Consider the following 15,837-nt stretch of genomic DNA (forward strand, 5'->3'; position numbering starts at 1 on the left):
CATTTCCTCAAATCCAACAGGTAAGGTGATTTAATTAAAAAACCAAGTCGTCACAAAATTTTGATGATCAGTTATCCTCTTTTTAACAAGTGAAGAACTACATAGACTTTTCATAATAGGGCATGGCAATTATTACATAGTGCAGACAGCAACACCTGTATTTAAATACAAATACATATATACAGTACACTAATGGAATCTGAACAAGAATACACCTTTTAAAAAAAATTAAGTTTTTATTCCCTTTTAGAATATTTCCTTACATGACTATATGAAGAAGTTTTTGTGTGAGCATCAGTAAATTTTAAAAAAGGCATTACCGTAACACCCAGTTGTTATTTCTTCTTTCAGAGGGGGCATCCAGATTACTTTCCAAATATTTTCTCTGTATTCTATGTTTCCCTGTCATGCCATATGATTGAAATTTTAATAAATATAGTCAAGCAATTAATAATGACTATACATGCCTTAAGAGCAAAAAGACTTACACTATAATTCTCTTAACCACAAGGTTAAAATCATAGATTTCATAGACATCAGGGCTGGAAGGGACCTCGGGACATCATCGAGTCCAGCCCCCTGCCCAAAGGGCAGGAAGTCAGCTGGGGTCATAGGATCCCAGCAAGATAAGCATCCAATTTACGCTTGAAGGTGTTCAATGTAGGTGCTTGAACCACCGCCGCTGGCAGACTGTTCCAGACCTTGGGGGCTTGGACAGTAAAGAAATTCTTCCTTATGTCCAGCCTGAAACGGTCTTGCAGGAGTTTGTGACCGTTCGACCTCGTCATCCCTTGGGGCGCTCTGGTGAACAAACGTTCCCCCAGATCCTGGTGGTCACCCCTGATAAACTTATAGATGGCCATCAGATCACCCCTGAGCCTGCGCTTTTCCAGGCTAAAGAGTCTGATGTCTCTCATGGGATAATAATCAACTGAATATTCTTTATTAGCACATCATACATAACATTAATTTTAAAATTCTTCATGGGGAGGAGTGCAGAAGGGGTAGTAGAAAGATGAGATTTTTGCCATTCATATATTTGAAATATTTTATTGTGAATTTTACCTGAAACTATCTCTTTCTGTATTATTTGTACATTATAACATTATTTAGAAAGGAGGATTATTTAGAAAGGATTTTCTAAAGAAGAATTGGGAACCACATTTTCAAAATTAGGAATGTACAATAGTTGTATACATCTTATTTCTGGAAATCACTGATGTGCTCATACCAGTATTTCATGTTAGGTTCCTCACTGGAACAAAATCAGGGAATAGAAAATTTAACAAGATACTTTGTCAGTATTAGATAACTAAACATTAGGCTCCTTAACTATGAAGTGGCAAAAGTAGTGGCTACCCAGCTACACTCATTGAAGTCTGTGTGTGGTCACTGACTTCAGTACCTAACTACAAATGTGTGTGCCTAAATTTACACAAAATGGAAACATTACATATTTTTAGCTGAAGTGCAATTTTAGATCAACATAGAACAAAGAGTTTAATTTTGTTTTCAAGTTATTTCATCCTTCCCAAATCCTTTTCTAAAGAATTAACATTATGCAAAATCAGTTTTGAATAAAATTAGGAAATTTCTTTGAAAAAATATTAAAAAAATAAAGCCTTTTTCAATGTGTTTATTTTTTCAGATGAAGGATTCACCAAATCCAAATAAAAGTCACAAATGATTTGTCTTCTCCCCACCTACATTCTTCTGTAGATATACTACTTTCCGCAAAATGATTTGCCCAGCTCTACTCTTTACTTGCCTGTGAGTCATGAAATTTCTATAAAGTTGCAGTTCACCTGGTGGCTGACCTAGCTCCTTCCAATAGTTAGCCTAAAGTCAAGTAGATTTGCACCTTATAGACAACAAAAGTGTGTGTGCATGCGTGCGTGTGTGTGCAGCTTTTGTGAGCTGTGGCTCACATCATCAGATGTTAGCTCCCAGTATCAGACAAGGAATTTCCCATTAACTTCAGTGAGAGCAGAATTAGGAGCAATGTGTTGATGCGATAGATGACAGCATAAAGCAATGGTTCTCACTTTGTTTAGACTCAAAGCACCTTTTGGTAGACTCGAGTTACTACTCAGAAAATGTCAATTTCTACTTTTCACTCCTTTTTTTTTTACTGCAGACAAATAACAGAGCAATTCTTCTGTTGCAAACTCAGAAAGACTGCAATAGGTCAGAATGTTTTAACACTATAGATTCCTATGAGACATTTCTAGGTTTATCTTGTGAATAATGTTTGTGCGCATAACAGTGCTAACATTGTGTAGTGCCCTCCAGCACTCTTCAAAAGATGTCATGGCACCCTGGTTGTATATCACTGGCATAGAGACTGGGTATCTACGGTTTAGTTTCATTTCTGTGGTAAGTTACCTTAGACAAGTCAGTTAAATTCTTTCTCCGTTGGCTTCCCTATCTTTGTAGAAAAAAAAAGATAATATTTACTCAAGTCAAAAGTGTTTGGAGGCTAAAACTGTTTCTGTAAATAAAGGTACAAGGTGCACTTTCATAAGCAAAATGTAGCACAGTGCATCAAAAAGAATAACTCCCATTCTCAAGATTGAGTGGTACACAAGTGAAGTAGATGTGGGGGGGAATTTATTACATTGTATGATAAAGAATCTCTAAACATATGCTTATTTTAATGTGTTTAAATAGTTAATAGTTTAAATATTAAGAAGAGCTAATATATTACATATGCCCATTTTCTGATTCACTGCACATAAACATTTAAACCTGAATCCAATTGTTTGGTTGTATTATAAATGTTATACTAGTTTTCAGTAATTAAATGCAAGAATTTGCATTTTCTTGTATTTTCTGTAAAACAAGTTGAAAGGAATAATATAATATCCACATTCAATAGATATACAACATTCTGGAGAATCACACAAATACATTAAGCATCATCTGTGACAATATATGCAAAAATATATTAATACTTTGTCCTTAAATCTTTTTTTTTAAACACTGAAAAGTCTTCACAATATAGACACAATAAAATCACTTTGGTATGAAGGCAGATCATGCTTAAATTGGATTTCTACAGCACAGACAAACATACATGAGTTCACACAAAGTAGTCGATAAAGGTTTTGATTCTCTGTTATGCTCTGCAGGTTCAGAACTGAGAGTGTTCTTTGTTAAAAAGCAAAATAAATTAGGATGACTACTTCTCATTTCTGACAATTTAAAGGAAAAACTGGAGTTTTTGCAATCATTCAAATTAATGTTATGACCAAATGCTTAATTTCATGGTAAATGACAGATACACAAATGGTAATGACAGATACACACTGCAAGAAGAAAACAGTAATAAGAAACATTTTCATTTTGAGCCACTTTTTGAGCTTATTCTGGTATTAAGCTTTTCCTGTCTTGCAGGAAGTGAATGTCTTAGCAATATGGAAAGCATGGTCCCCAAACTGCAGAACCAATTTTTTTTCCACTGAGCTTATTTTTTGGGAATACCTCATCCATAAGTATCACCTGGATCTCATTTATGTTACTGCAAACTAGGAGAGCTCTTAAATATTGTCAAAAATGTCTCTGTGTGGCAAACTGCACTCAAACAGCAGTAGTTATCTGAGTTAGTCCTAAATCATTTGATTCTTCTCTTCCTTGAGGACAATAAGATGACATCTCCACGACTAGTCATACCGGTTTGTTTGTCCCATCTGCATCCCTTGTATAAGCAGGGTCTTGGATTGTGTTTCTGACTCTGCTGATGCTCTGCCTATCCATCCTCATCTTAAAAGGAAAGCAGAAGTCCTTGAAACATCGCTTGAAATTTTCATCCAAAAAAGCATACAGGATTGGATTTAGGCTGCTATTGGTGTAACCCAAGGCAATACAGAAATAATAGCTGGAAATTGCTGCAGTGCTATGGGATACATCCCCTAGTGCCTCAACCAGCACAAAAATGTGAATGGGAGTCCAACAGATAATGAAAACTGCCACAACCACAAGAACCAATCTGGTAATACGACGTAGATTTCTGTCTTTTTCTCGAGACCCTGAGAGGAGTCGGACATTTTTCAAGCGCAGGATCATCAGGGTATAGCAAACAATTATAATAAGAACTGGAATAACAAATGCAAAGACGAAGACGCATATTTTCATGAAGATGTCCCACCACACATAATCCGTGTCTGGAAACTGCAAAGAACATTCAGTACTACCTGTATCTAAAAGTAAAATAGGCAAAAAGAAAAAGAAATTTGTTTTATTATTAGATATTCTAAACCATGCCTCTATCACAAAAGAAGCTAAGAAAAGTGATTACCACATAACAATCCTAATAAATAATGTTTCACCAAATCATTTCGGTAACCATTTCCATTTACTGTTGCAACTGGTTTAATGTCACCAGCTTATGAAATTAGTCAGTCTTTCATATATATATAGAAAAAGCAGAGAGAGACAAAAATAAAACCTATAGAGATTGAACAAGTTTTTTGGATTTGGATCTAAGGTATTTAAGACCAGATCAGGTTTCATGTTCAATGGAACCGAACTCTTGTAGCTGTAATCATGTTATACAAAATTATAGATTTCTGCCATCCTAAAGAAATTCAATGAGGTTGCTTTGTCTGATCACATACATGTCATCATGAGACAATCCTGAAGTGAAACACTGTGGGGCCATGTGTTCCTATAAAGTTTCTTAAGTGCAAATAGTTTAGGCACAGCACAGAGAAAAAAATGTTTTCTTAGTAATAGATTCCTTTTTAGTAAAGAATAAGTAAAACAGATATACATAGTATCTAATTGAACTGCTTTTTGTTTTAGTGGATCACACTTCATTGCATAGCAACTGCCAGGTTTGAGCCACAGACATCACTTTGCTTCTGTTCTTCCTGTAACATCATGACTGGAAGTCACATAACATCATTTTATGTTCTAGTAATATATTGTCAAGCAAAAATGAACGTTTGTAGTCTTAGCTAATACAACTGGACTTGAATTCAAGATTTCATTACAGGTCCTGCAGTGAAGTGGCACAAGCAGTATTTTGTATAGAATTCCTGGGGTAGATTTGATGGCAGGTGGTGCTAGTTAAGGAAATTGCTGCTGAAACTTGTTTTGCCTTGAGTAGACAGTGTTTTTACTACTGCTGTTCAATTGATTGACTACAAAGTGTTCTGTCAGAATCCTAGCTTTACTGTACAATTCAAGGATTTTGTAGGTGGTATCTTTTATTGGACCAACTGCATGGCTGGGATAGACCTAGACAAACTTTTGAAAGCAATGTATCCTTCTTTAGGTCTATGCAAGTCCTTCCTGAAGCTTTATGACTTCCTCTTAAATCAAGTTACTTCCTAATATAGAACCTTATGAAGAAAGGACCCTGGGCATCAGAAAAACAGACTTTGACTCACTCAGGAAACTGGTGGGCAGGATCCCTTGGGAGGCCACTCTGAGGGGGAAAGATGCTCAGGAGAGCTGTTTGTATTTTAAAGAAACCTTACAGAAGGCACAGGACAAACCATCCCAATGTGCAGAAAGACTAGGAAGTATGGCAGAAGACCGGTCTGGCTTAGCTTCAGGGAGCTAAAACACAAAAAGAAAGCTTACAAGATGTAACAACTTGGACAAACTACTAGAGAGTATAAAAGTATTGCTTGGGCATGCAAAGATGAAATAAGGAAGGCCAAAGTGCTGCAGTATCTCCATTTTCAAAACACTGACGCTTGGCTTACATGTGGCTGAACAAGCGATTTCTAAAATGCATCAAATGCAAAGGGAAAGTATGCAGACATTGGAAGGATGGGGAGGTAGGTCACCAAGGAAGCACACCAGGAAATAGCAAGAACCTGCATGAAAAAAAATCAGGAGTGCAAAGATGAAGAACAAACTGTACCCGGCAAAGGAAGTTAAGGACAACAAGAAGAGATTCTATGAATATGTTGGCCAGAAAAGAAGGTCCAAGGAAGCTGTGGGTCCTCTGGTAACAAACTAGTGGGGGGGAGGACTCCTAACAGAAGATATAAGGAAGGCAGAGCTACTCAAGAAGGCAGAGCTATGTTGCCTCAGCCTGCACAAAAAATTTAGCTGCACACAGACACCTAATTAGGATTATCTGGATAAGGAATGGGGAAAGCTGAGGGATGAGATAACAAGAGATGGCCAGAGAGTTTTTTGTGGGTGTGAATAAATTCAGTCAGCAGGGCTGGATGACCTTCGTCCCAGGGTACTGAGAGAACTGGAAAAGATCTTTGAGCCCTTGTCAATGATCTTCATGGGAGGTGGGCCAGGTAGCAGAAGACTAGAAAAGAGCCAATGTAGCGCCCCTCTTTAAAAAAGGCAAAAAGGAAGACTGGGGGAATTACAGACCTGTTAGCCTCACCTCAATACCTGGGAAGTTACTGGAGCATATCCTAAATAAGATAATTAGCAAGCATCTGAAAGAAGAAAGGTTGATCACAAGCACGAAGTATGAACTTAGGAAAAACAAATCATCTCAAACAAACTTGATCGTCTTTGACAAAGTAACTACTTGTGTGGATGAAACAAATGGTATAGATATAGTGAATCTGGACTTCAACAAGGCCTCTGACAAGGTCCCACAGACCTTCTTATAAACAAATTAGAGAAATGTGGGCTGGATGAAACTATTCCAAGGTGGAGAGATAACTAGTTCAATAGCTGTAAGCAAAGGGCAATTATTAATGGGTCCGTGTCAGAATGGCAGGAGGTTTTGAGTGGAGACCCACAAGGCTCTGTCCTAGACCCAGTGCTGTTCAGCATGTTTATTAGTTATTTGGATGCTGACACAGAAAACTTCTTGAGCAAGTCTGAAGATGATACAAAACTGGGAAGGATTGTGAACATATTGGGGGATGTGAGCACAATTCAGAAGGGTCTCAACAGATTGGAAAGCTGGGCTAGAGCTAACAGGATGAAGTTCAGTGCAGACAAATGCAAAGTGCTCAGGAAAAATAATCCAAAACAGAAATATAAATGGGGGACACCTGGCTGGATGGCAGCACCATGGAAAAGGATTTGGGAGTCCTGATACATCACAGACTCAGTATGAGTCTGTAGCATGATGTAGCCACACAAAAGGCAAATACAGTTTTGGGCTGCATGAATAGAAGCATAAGGTGCAAGACATAGGAGGTGATAATGCCTCTCTACTTGGCACTAGTTAGGCCTCATCTGTGTATTTCTGGGCTCCACATTTTAAAAAGGACATGGAAAAGTTAGAGAGGGTCCAGAGGTGAGCAACAAAGATAATAAGAGGCTTGGAAAGCAAGTCATACTAGGAAAGGCTGAAGTAGCTAGGCACATTCAGCTTGTGGAAAAGGCACTTAAGAGGAACATGATAGCAGTCTTCAAATACTAGAAGGGTTGCCATAAAGAAGAGAGAAAACACCTTTTCTTTCTTGCTGCAGAGAGGAGGGCAAAAACCAATGACTTGAAGTTGCAGCAAAGTAAATTTAGATTGGATAACCAGAATAACTTCTTTATCATTAGAATAGTGAGGCAGTGGAACAGACTACATAGGGAAGTTGTAGACTCTCCAGCACTAGAAGTGTTCAAGAAGAGGCTGGACAGCCACTGGTTGGGGATGATCTAGGCACAGCTATGTCTGTGTTTTACTGTGGGTATTTCCCATGTTTCTAGGCTTTGCTAGTTCCCCTGATCCCTCCCCCCCCACCTTTTGCTACATGTGTCAGGGTGTTTTTAAACCTGGCTCAGAGACATTCGGTGTTGGCTACAACTAAGATGCAGGACTTCAGTTAGGGTGTGCCGACTGTCCTGCTGGGAGCAAATCCAGAGATTCCTAGCTACAGGGTCTTGCTGCTCTGCTCAAGGTCAAACCAACTGCCACATTTGGGGTCAAGAAAAACTGTAAGATTTTAAGCCATCTTCTGTAGTGTCTTCAGAATTGTTAATTTCTACTGTCTACTGTCCACTCATAGATTTTGGTGGTCTTTTCCTAGGAGAGATAATGACTCAGTGTATGTTTCAGTCATTTAATTAACAAAGACATCTTACTTTTCATTATTTATATTTCTTTCTAAAGCGTTCCATAATACATGGACAATATTGTAAGTATTAAAGTCCTAGAAATATGAGATAGAAGAGCATTCATTATTAAATACTTGCTGAAAAATGTAACCAATATTTTTACACACAGAATTATAGGATACACAAATTAGAGAAGTGTGAGTTAAGGAGGTTCCACTGTTTTCAATGGTCCAAGCCACATTTTTATATTATGTTAGAAACAAAAGAATTTAAGTTTAAGTGATCAGGATCATACTCACCTTCCCTGACTTTGGTTCCTCCAAGAACTATTGCAGATATACCCACTGATGAGGACAACAGCCAAATACATATATTGATTATCTTTGCTTTGAGAGGAGTACGAAAATCCAGAGCCTTCACAGGGTGACACACAGCAATGTATCGATCAACACTCATCATGGTCAATGTGAATATGCTGGTAAACATGTTGTAATAGTCAATTGAAATAACAATTTTACACAGCACATCCCCAAAAGGCCATGAGTTCATCAGGTACTCCGTACTTTGAAAAGGCATAGTAGTGGTAACTAAAGCATCCGCAAGAGCCAGATTGAAAATATAGATGTTTGTTGCTGTCTTCATCTTTGTATACCTAAAGCACAAAAAAAAAGGTTTATTATAGCAATGAGTTCACAAATATGGTCAGAGTATTAAGGGAATTTTATGTAAACACATTTGGACAACAGTCTCTAGTTCACAGACAGAAGTGCAAGAATGACCAAGACTCAAGGATTATATTAAATATAGCACCTCAACTGTATCGCTTACGTATTGCCCATAACTATTGGGATTACTGGCAGAACTGGACAAACAACTAATTTTAATTGGATGTCAGTTTAAATGTCAGTTTTAATTTTGTCATCTAAAATCCAGCTACAAATAAATTAAAACAATTTATTTCATTTGCAAGGACAGAAAATTCTAGCGTGACCTTTCCTTATAGCCAGATTGTTGTTTGTTGTTGGTGGGAAGTAGTTGATATCCTTATCTCACCTTGCGCTTTCATGAACCAATGTTAACCATCATTCTTCCTGGGCCAAACTCTCTACTTATATAAATTATTCTCTCTCTACTGATTTGCACTAGCTAATGATCTGACCCATAGCCTATACTTAATAAAAATAAACTTCTGCAATCCATCACAATTACTTGCAACATAATATGTGTATGCACATACACACTTTAATGCACTGTTAATATACTTTAAAGCAAAATTGATACCTTTATTTGCTTTGTGTTATACCTTTTAAGAACTGTAGCCTGCAAGAGCAACAACACAGTAGGATCACACAGTGAAAAGTAATTTTTAAGGTTCAGAAGTGTGACATAACAGCTTTTTAAACATTTCTCATTATGCTCAAGGTGCATACAATGATTATATTATTACACAGCAATAATGTTCATGTTGATAGTAGAGGGGAACTGAAAGTCAGGATATCCAAGACTGCTTTTGACTCTATTATTGGCTCACTTTCAACTATCCTTATCACCTTTCTATATCTGTTTCCCCATTAATAATATACTGACTCTTGTAAAATACCTTTCTTTTAGGAAGCAGTTTATGTATAAATCCTGAAATACTTTAAGATTCACTCACTTTCTTCTGCTCAGGTTTCTTGTACTCCTAGAGTACATGCACACCTTCACAGGACCTCACCTACAGTCATGCAGCTTACTTTAAACCATGTGACAGTAGATCGGGTCTTGCTTATGTGACATTTGCCTGTGCCAGAAGCCATGCTGGGGGCCTGATCTAAGACAGGGTGGGAGAGGGTTGGCAGGGAGCTAGAAGGTCTGAGAGGAGTGTTGGGCAAGGGGCTAAAAATAGCCTGATCAAGGTGGTTGGGTAGAAAGAGCACAGCCCCAGAACTAGGATGAGTATTTGGGCTTTCTTAGCCCTGGGGCTTTACTCTGAACATGTACAGATGTTCATTAGATCGGGCTAACCTGTTCCCTATCTAACTTTGTTCATCTCCTCAGGTTAACTAAGTTAGATCAGGCCAGCCATTTTCGCTCCATCTGACCTCCCCACACATCTGTACAGATCTGCACTTAGATGAATCTAAATCAATCTAAATTAGGTCAATCTAAGTATAACGTCTGCATGTACCCATACATTTCAAACATGTGTACAGTCATTTCCATGTGCAAACCTGACAGCGATGTGCCTAATTGCTTGTTTGGGCATATCATTAACTGATTTGTAGATAGAAATATAGAATCTGTGAGCACAGCTGACGCACAATATGTGAAAGTGGCTGCTCATTAAACTTAATTTGTAAGATGAAAAATAACTGTGCAGTCTAATAATGAGCAGTTTTGTAATGCCAACTGCAGGCACATGCAGAATAAGAATAGTTTTATGTAATTAAAATATATACAAAACACTAATTTCTGATTAATAGACAACTTATGGGCTGAGGCAGTTCTTTTGAAGTATTCGTAACAAAATATATTGAGAAAATGAAAGGCCTGTGATGAAAAGAAGTTGTACATTTTTTCCTTAGATACCAATGAAATCAATCATATCTATTGGTTAAGCAGAAGCTGACTTTAAAAATTCTTCGTATATGATAAGGAAGAAATATTGTAAACTCTGCATGTATATTATAAGGAAATATTGTTAATATATTCATTTTCATTCATCAGTCCAGAACGGGCTCACGAATGCCCTCAGCTGTGACACATCACAGCTGAACCACTTCACTAAGTGATGTCTGTTTCTAGCTAGTTTATTAACAAGTCGGTACACAGTCCAGAAAATTATCAGAACCGATTACTAAATTATTACCTGTTTTTTCAAAATACTAATTTCAACCAGAGAAGAAGAGGTAGACAAGAAATTACTGCGTGGCATTAATGATGCTAAAGTCGGGTAGCTCTTTTCAAATCATTTTTTTCATTGAAATATAACTTTAACAACAACAGTATTTTCAGGCTGAAATGTTCCCTGAAATATGAAATAGGCGTTTTAGAAAGTTTGACAAACATAGTATGGCAGAGTTCCACAATAGTGCTAATATATCTAAACTGCAAATAAGAGTAGGAATGAATTAAATGAAATATGAAGAGTAAAACAATGTTATAGGAGGGCCCTGACTCAGTGAAACCAAATCATATATAAAAACAAATGTCAAAAGCTCCTATCAATTATATGTACCTGATTCTGTTCTGCTTCCATGTGTGATTTTTTTTCATGAATGTCAAGCAGTAAAGATCAGGGGCTTATATGCAGATGAAATTCAATATGAAAATAAATCAGAACATAGTAACAGGCTGAGGATATAGGGTAACTAGATATCAATCCAATATGATGGATCTGCTGCCTTTGAGGTCTTAAATATCAATAATAAAGTTTGTCAATATGGAACTAACACACAGCCAGCTGCAATATGCTGCAATTGTCTTGTCGATATAAAGTTAGGCAAGTGGTTCTCAACCTTTTTAGATTCATGGCAGCCCTTGTTAGACCCACAGCACCCTTTGGAAAATGCTGGCTCTCAGCTTTCACTCCTTTTTGGACTTTAGAAAAATAGTAGAGCAATTATTCTGTTGCAAAGATCCCAGAAAGACCACAATGGATCAAAATGTTTTTGATATTCCAGATTCTAACTTGAAATTGCTGGGCCTATCTTGTGAACTGTGCATAGGTGTTTGCATGCCTCACAATGCTAGTAATTGCCAGATCCTTACAAGTATTTCTTGGCACCCGAGGATACCTGGTTGAAAAAAACCCTGTGTTAGACCTCATCATCACTTTCTGAATGACAGTCTAGCTTTTACAGAAGCAAGGGCACATTTTCATGTTAAAAACAATAAATATAAAAATGTTATTGTAGGCCAAGATTTTCAGTGGAAGCCTAAAGCTAGAGCCTAAAGTCATCTTTAGATTCCTAGATGTCTAAGGCATCTTCTGGCACCTAAATATTCCTAAGTGGCAAGCTCCCAGAAGTTCCTACTGAAATGAATGGCAGTTGCCATGTGCACAGACTTTCTATAAAAAAAAAATGCATAGAAGTACAGACTTAAGAGCAAAAGCCAATGGGTGGCTACACAAAAAGTTGCCATGTGGTAAGCAAAGGGATGAACTTGCTGTCTGTGTGCATGCTCTTAGCTCACAGTATGTGTTACATAGCTTCCCCCCTCGGTGCAGCTATCCAAAACTCAGTGAAGTAAGTCATCTCACATCTACCTTACATACATGGGTAATCACCTCAGGGTAATGAATATTTCAACCTTACCTCATGGTAGTTTGCCCTTGAAGGCATATACCAAGGAATTCATTTCTTTATTATTGTATCTAGTTAAAATCCATACATAAAAAGTTATTATGAAGTTACTCATGAACTGCAAGGAATCTTTTTTTATTTAAAAATGGAACAGTTCCCTTGGACCAGGACCCTTGGATCAAAAAGCATGACTCTCTACTGTTTCTCCTTAAGAACAAGCTCCCTTAGCTCAAATGCAACAAGAAACTTAAGCTTGCATACAGTTTTACCATTAGAGGTTGATCAAGAGGGATATTGTTCCTTGGCTGGATAAATGTATCCCAACCCAAGATATAATTTAAGTCTCCTTTCAGGCCACTATAACTGCACTAAACAAGTCATCTGCAGGGACTAAACATGGGATTTCCAGATATAACCCTCTACACCTTGAGTAAGTTTGGGGGCTAGTTTAAACCAATAAACTTCTTCATAAGGTCTCACCATTAAAAGATAACAATGTCATATTGTGGTAGTATAAATACACTGTTTTTCTCCTTTTTAAAAAAAAAGACTTGAAAAATCATTAGTATAAGTGAGGGGTACAGGATGGAAGAGGACAGGGTGACAGGGGCATGAGTCCCACAGTGCTTGTAAGGCAGGGCACCGGAGGGGAGACAGGGGAGCCTAAGCCACCAGCAACACAGAGGAGAGTGGAGTGGGGTCAGGTGTTCCCTCTTCAGCCTCACCTTCCCTCCCTGTGGAAGATACTGTTGCTGCAAGGAGAGAAACTGGGGAGCTTATGGATATATGGGTATCACCAAATTGGGCAGCTTTGCACAGTCACTCACTGTATAAAATGGCAGCACTCGTGGGCCCAGGGGAGAAGGGCTGCTGGCAGCAGCATCCTGTCCCTACCCTGCTGGGCATGGCTAAAGCCTAGAGCTCCGCTGTCTCCATTCCAGCACCCCAGCGTGCAAACCCTCAAGTCTGAGTCTGCTGCCAAGTGACAAAATCTACTAGTTCAACCTTTGAACTAGTAGATTTTTTTTGAGGGTTTTATTTTTATTTTTTTGTTCTTTATTTTGATTTGGGGATTTTTTTCTATTAAACATAAGCTTGTATTTTGTCTTGTATGTAGAAGCAACAATTATGGTTGATCTTTTCTGGAGCTGCTGAAAGAACCCAGAAAAAACCCAAGCATATTGTAATTTCCCATATAGTAATTTGAGGGGACAAGGATGTTCATTTTTAATACTTAATCTATCAAAAAGTCATTTAATTCATTTAATAAAACAGGCAAAAACACAAGTTTTTAAGCAGTCCAATTGAAAGTCCTTCCCGCCTCTCCCCTGGCAACAGCTCTATTTTTTAATTTTTCAAATCTTGTGATGTCACCTAGTTCTCCAGTCTTCAGAGTGCCAACCTAGACAGAAACAGACCTTGTAATGTAAAATACACCGGTGACTCATGGATCTGCTTCTAAGGATAGTGGGCTGTATTTTACAAAGCTTGCAGGGGAAAAGGCTGTTTTCCAATGGGACAGACAACTGGAGAGCTTTAGCTTCACAAAAGCAAAAATAGCCTCATGAAAGTAGGAAATAGGTAAAGCAACCACAACTAAAAGCTTAGTGAGCAGGAGACCAATTATTTTGAGGAACTTGTAGACTCCATCTTGAAATCAGCCTTTATAAGAGCCCTTGGGTGACTAGCTATCTCATTCAGATCCAGTGGACACAGATTGATCCTGTTCACCATTTCTCTACTATGTGCTGCTCCTCATCCCATGAAGCAGTTCCTGTTTCAGCAGGGTGACCTGAGTGGAGCATACTATCACTTCCCTTATTATATGCCATATGCAGCAATGATGATAACAGCAGTTGTGGGAGAAAAAATATTCACTCCTGCATTGCAGTTTCAGTAGAACAAGCTGTTTCTTAAGCCTCAAGTCTTTCTAAAGCAGGAGTGACTGTTCTTCACTTTGATGGAGGCCTCTGTGCTTGTGGATCCTGTGTTATCATCTGGTGAAGGGCAGAGGTCTCTCTGCCCTCAGGGAACAGAAATAGCAGGTCCAGCAAAAAAATTTCAAGATGTCGTTTCTCTTGTTTTGCTTTGCAAGAACTATCACTCTTCCAGGGCAAAATGGTGATTGCCTCCAACAGTCCTCTTGCCTGCAGTCAAATTATGATCTGATAACTGTTCCTATCTAGATATTTCTGTAAGAGAGAAATAGAGGAAAAAATTATATACACACAGAGGGCCCATTATCTGGATTCCTCTCATAGGGAATAATCTTCTACCTATTCTCAAAGCAAAATATTTGTTCTCTGCCTTACAAGTACAGATAGAAAATATTAGCAGCCAATTCAGGGACTATTCTCTCTCATAACTTTTTAATTTAAACTCTGGGCAAAATAGTAGTTGCATTTCAAAGAGGCACTCTACTTGTGCTTACTGGAATAACCTAGCGGTAGCAGGGGGAATGTGCTATATATTCACTTCATAGTGAATGAGCACTACAATTGTACTATAAGGCATGTCCATGCTATAAAGGAGCTTGTTTATAAGGGTGGTTTCCAATCCCCCTCACTAGACTGCCAGTGCTCAGGATGGACTACATTCCACTCTATCTATATGGTGTATGGGTGGACATCTTAGTGTGATTCTTTTCCATTCTGCTTGAGTCCTGGAAAAACAGTTAGTGCAAAAGATGGATTATTCTTCCTCCTTGCTGCTCTTTTGCACCTCAAAGTTAAATTGATAGCATATTATAAAAGCAAACATAATGATAGATTTTCAGAACTTGAACAAGGTAGGACAGAAACAAACTTAGGTGCCTACATTCACTTACACGTTTAACACGTGGAACAGAATCTGGTCCCTAGTGTCTCTTTTTGAGAGACCGCTTCTCTGCCCCTATATGTTGTTTATCTGTCCCCCTCGGCTCACTGCTCCATACCCCCACCTCCTTATAGCCTGCAAACTTTTCAAGCCTCTGTATTATTCACCAGATCCAAAACAATCTTTCCTTGTGAGGTTTGTTGGGCTCCATATGGTAAAAAGATAAGCCTAACACTCTTGGATCATTTGGGTCTCTCTATTCTGACAAACGTTGGATAAGCTAGCCATCCTGGAATCACCTCCAGAAGCAGCACAGCTGCTGACACAGCTAACATTCATATTCACTGAGCATTGACTAAAGATTTAAAAAAACCCAGCCATTATGACTAAATCAGCTTAAGGAATCAGCCAGGGTTTGGAAAGGCATGATTAAGTAAGAATATTTAAATTGGCTGGGAAAGACTCTAGCATCTAGCAAAACCCTACTCTGCATAAGAATGAAGAGGACATTATTATGCCCACTTCATTCAAAGTCACTTTTGGGGACCAATCTGACCTCAACACACTCAGGAAGAATCAGTGCATTGAGACAGAATAGCACTGGTTCCTAGGAGCCATTAGCTGGGCAAGATTTGTTAGATCTCATATTCTAGCTATCTCCCTTTTCCTTCCTATCGCTCTTTCATGCCAGAGCAACACAAGCTGGCAAAGAGCTTAGCTGAGATCTGACCTTTGTCTTCAG

At 38.3% G+C, this 15,837-nt stretch overlaps 1 protein-coding gene across 1 annotated transcript in view; it reads right to left on the bottom strand.

Moving 5' to 3' along the window:
* Positions 1 to 3,571: 3,571 nt before the first annotated feature.
* Positions 3,572 to 15,837, bottom strand: part of OPRK1 (opioid receptor kappa 1) — a 35,118-nt gene continuing 22,852 nt past the window's right edge. The window contains exons 2-3 of the mRNA XM_090037323.1: positions 8,289 to 8,641; positions 3,572 to 4,199 (exon numbers count right to left, since the gene is read on the bottom strand). Of these exons, the coding sequence (XP_089893449.1) occupies positions 3,667 to 4,199; positions 8,289 to 8,641 (886 nt within the window). The 3' untranslated portion in view covers positions 3,572 to 3,666. The remainder of the gene's footprint in view (positions 4,200 to 8,288; positions 8,642 to 15,837) is intronic.

Source organism: Crocodylus siamensis, chromosome 3 (genome assembly GCF_052110815.1).
Source record: "Crocodylus siamensis isolate JL-2025a chromosome 3, ASM5211081v1, whole genome shotgun sequence".
Lineage (NCBI taxonomy): Eukaryota > Metazoa > Chordata > Crocodylia > Crocodylidae > Crocodylus > Crocodylus siamensis.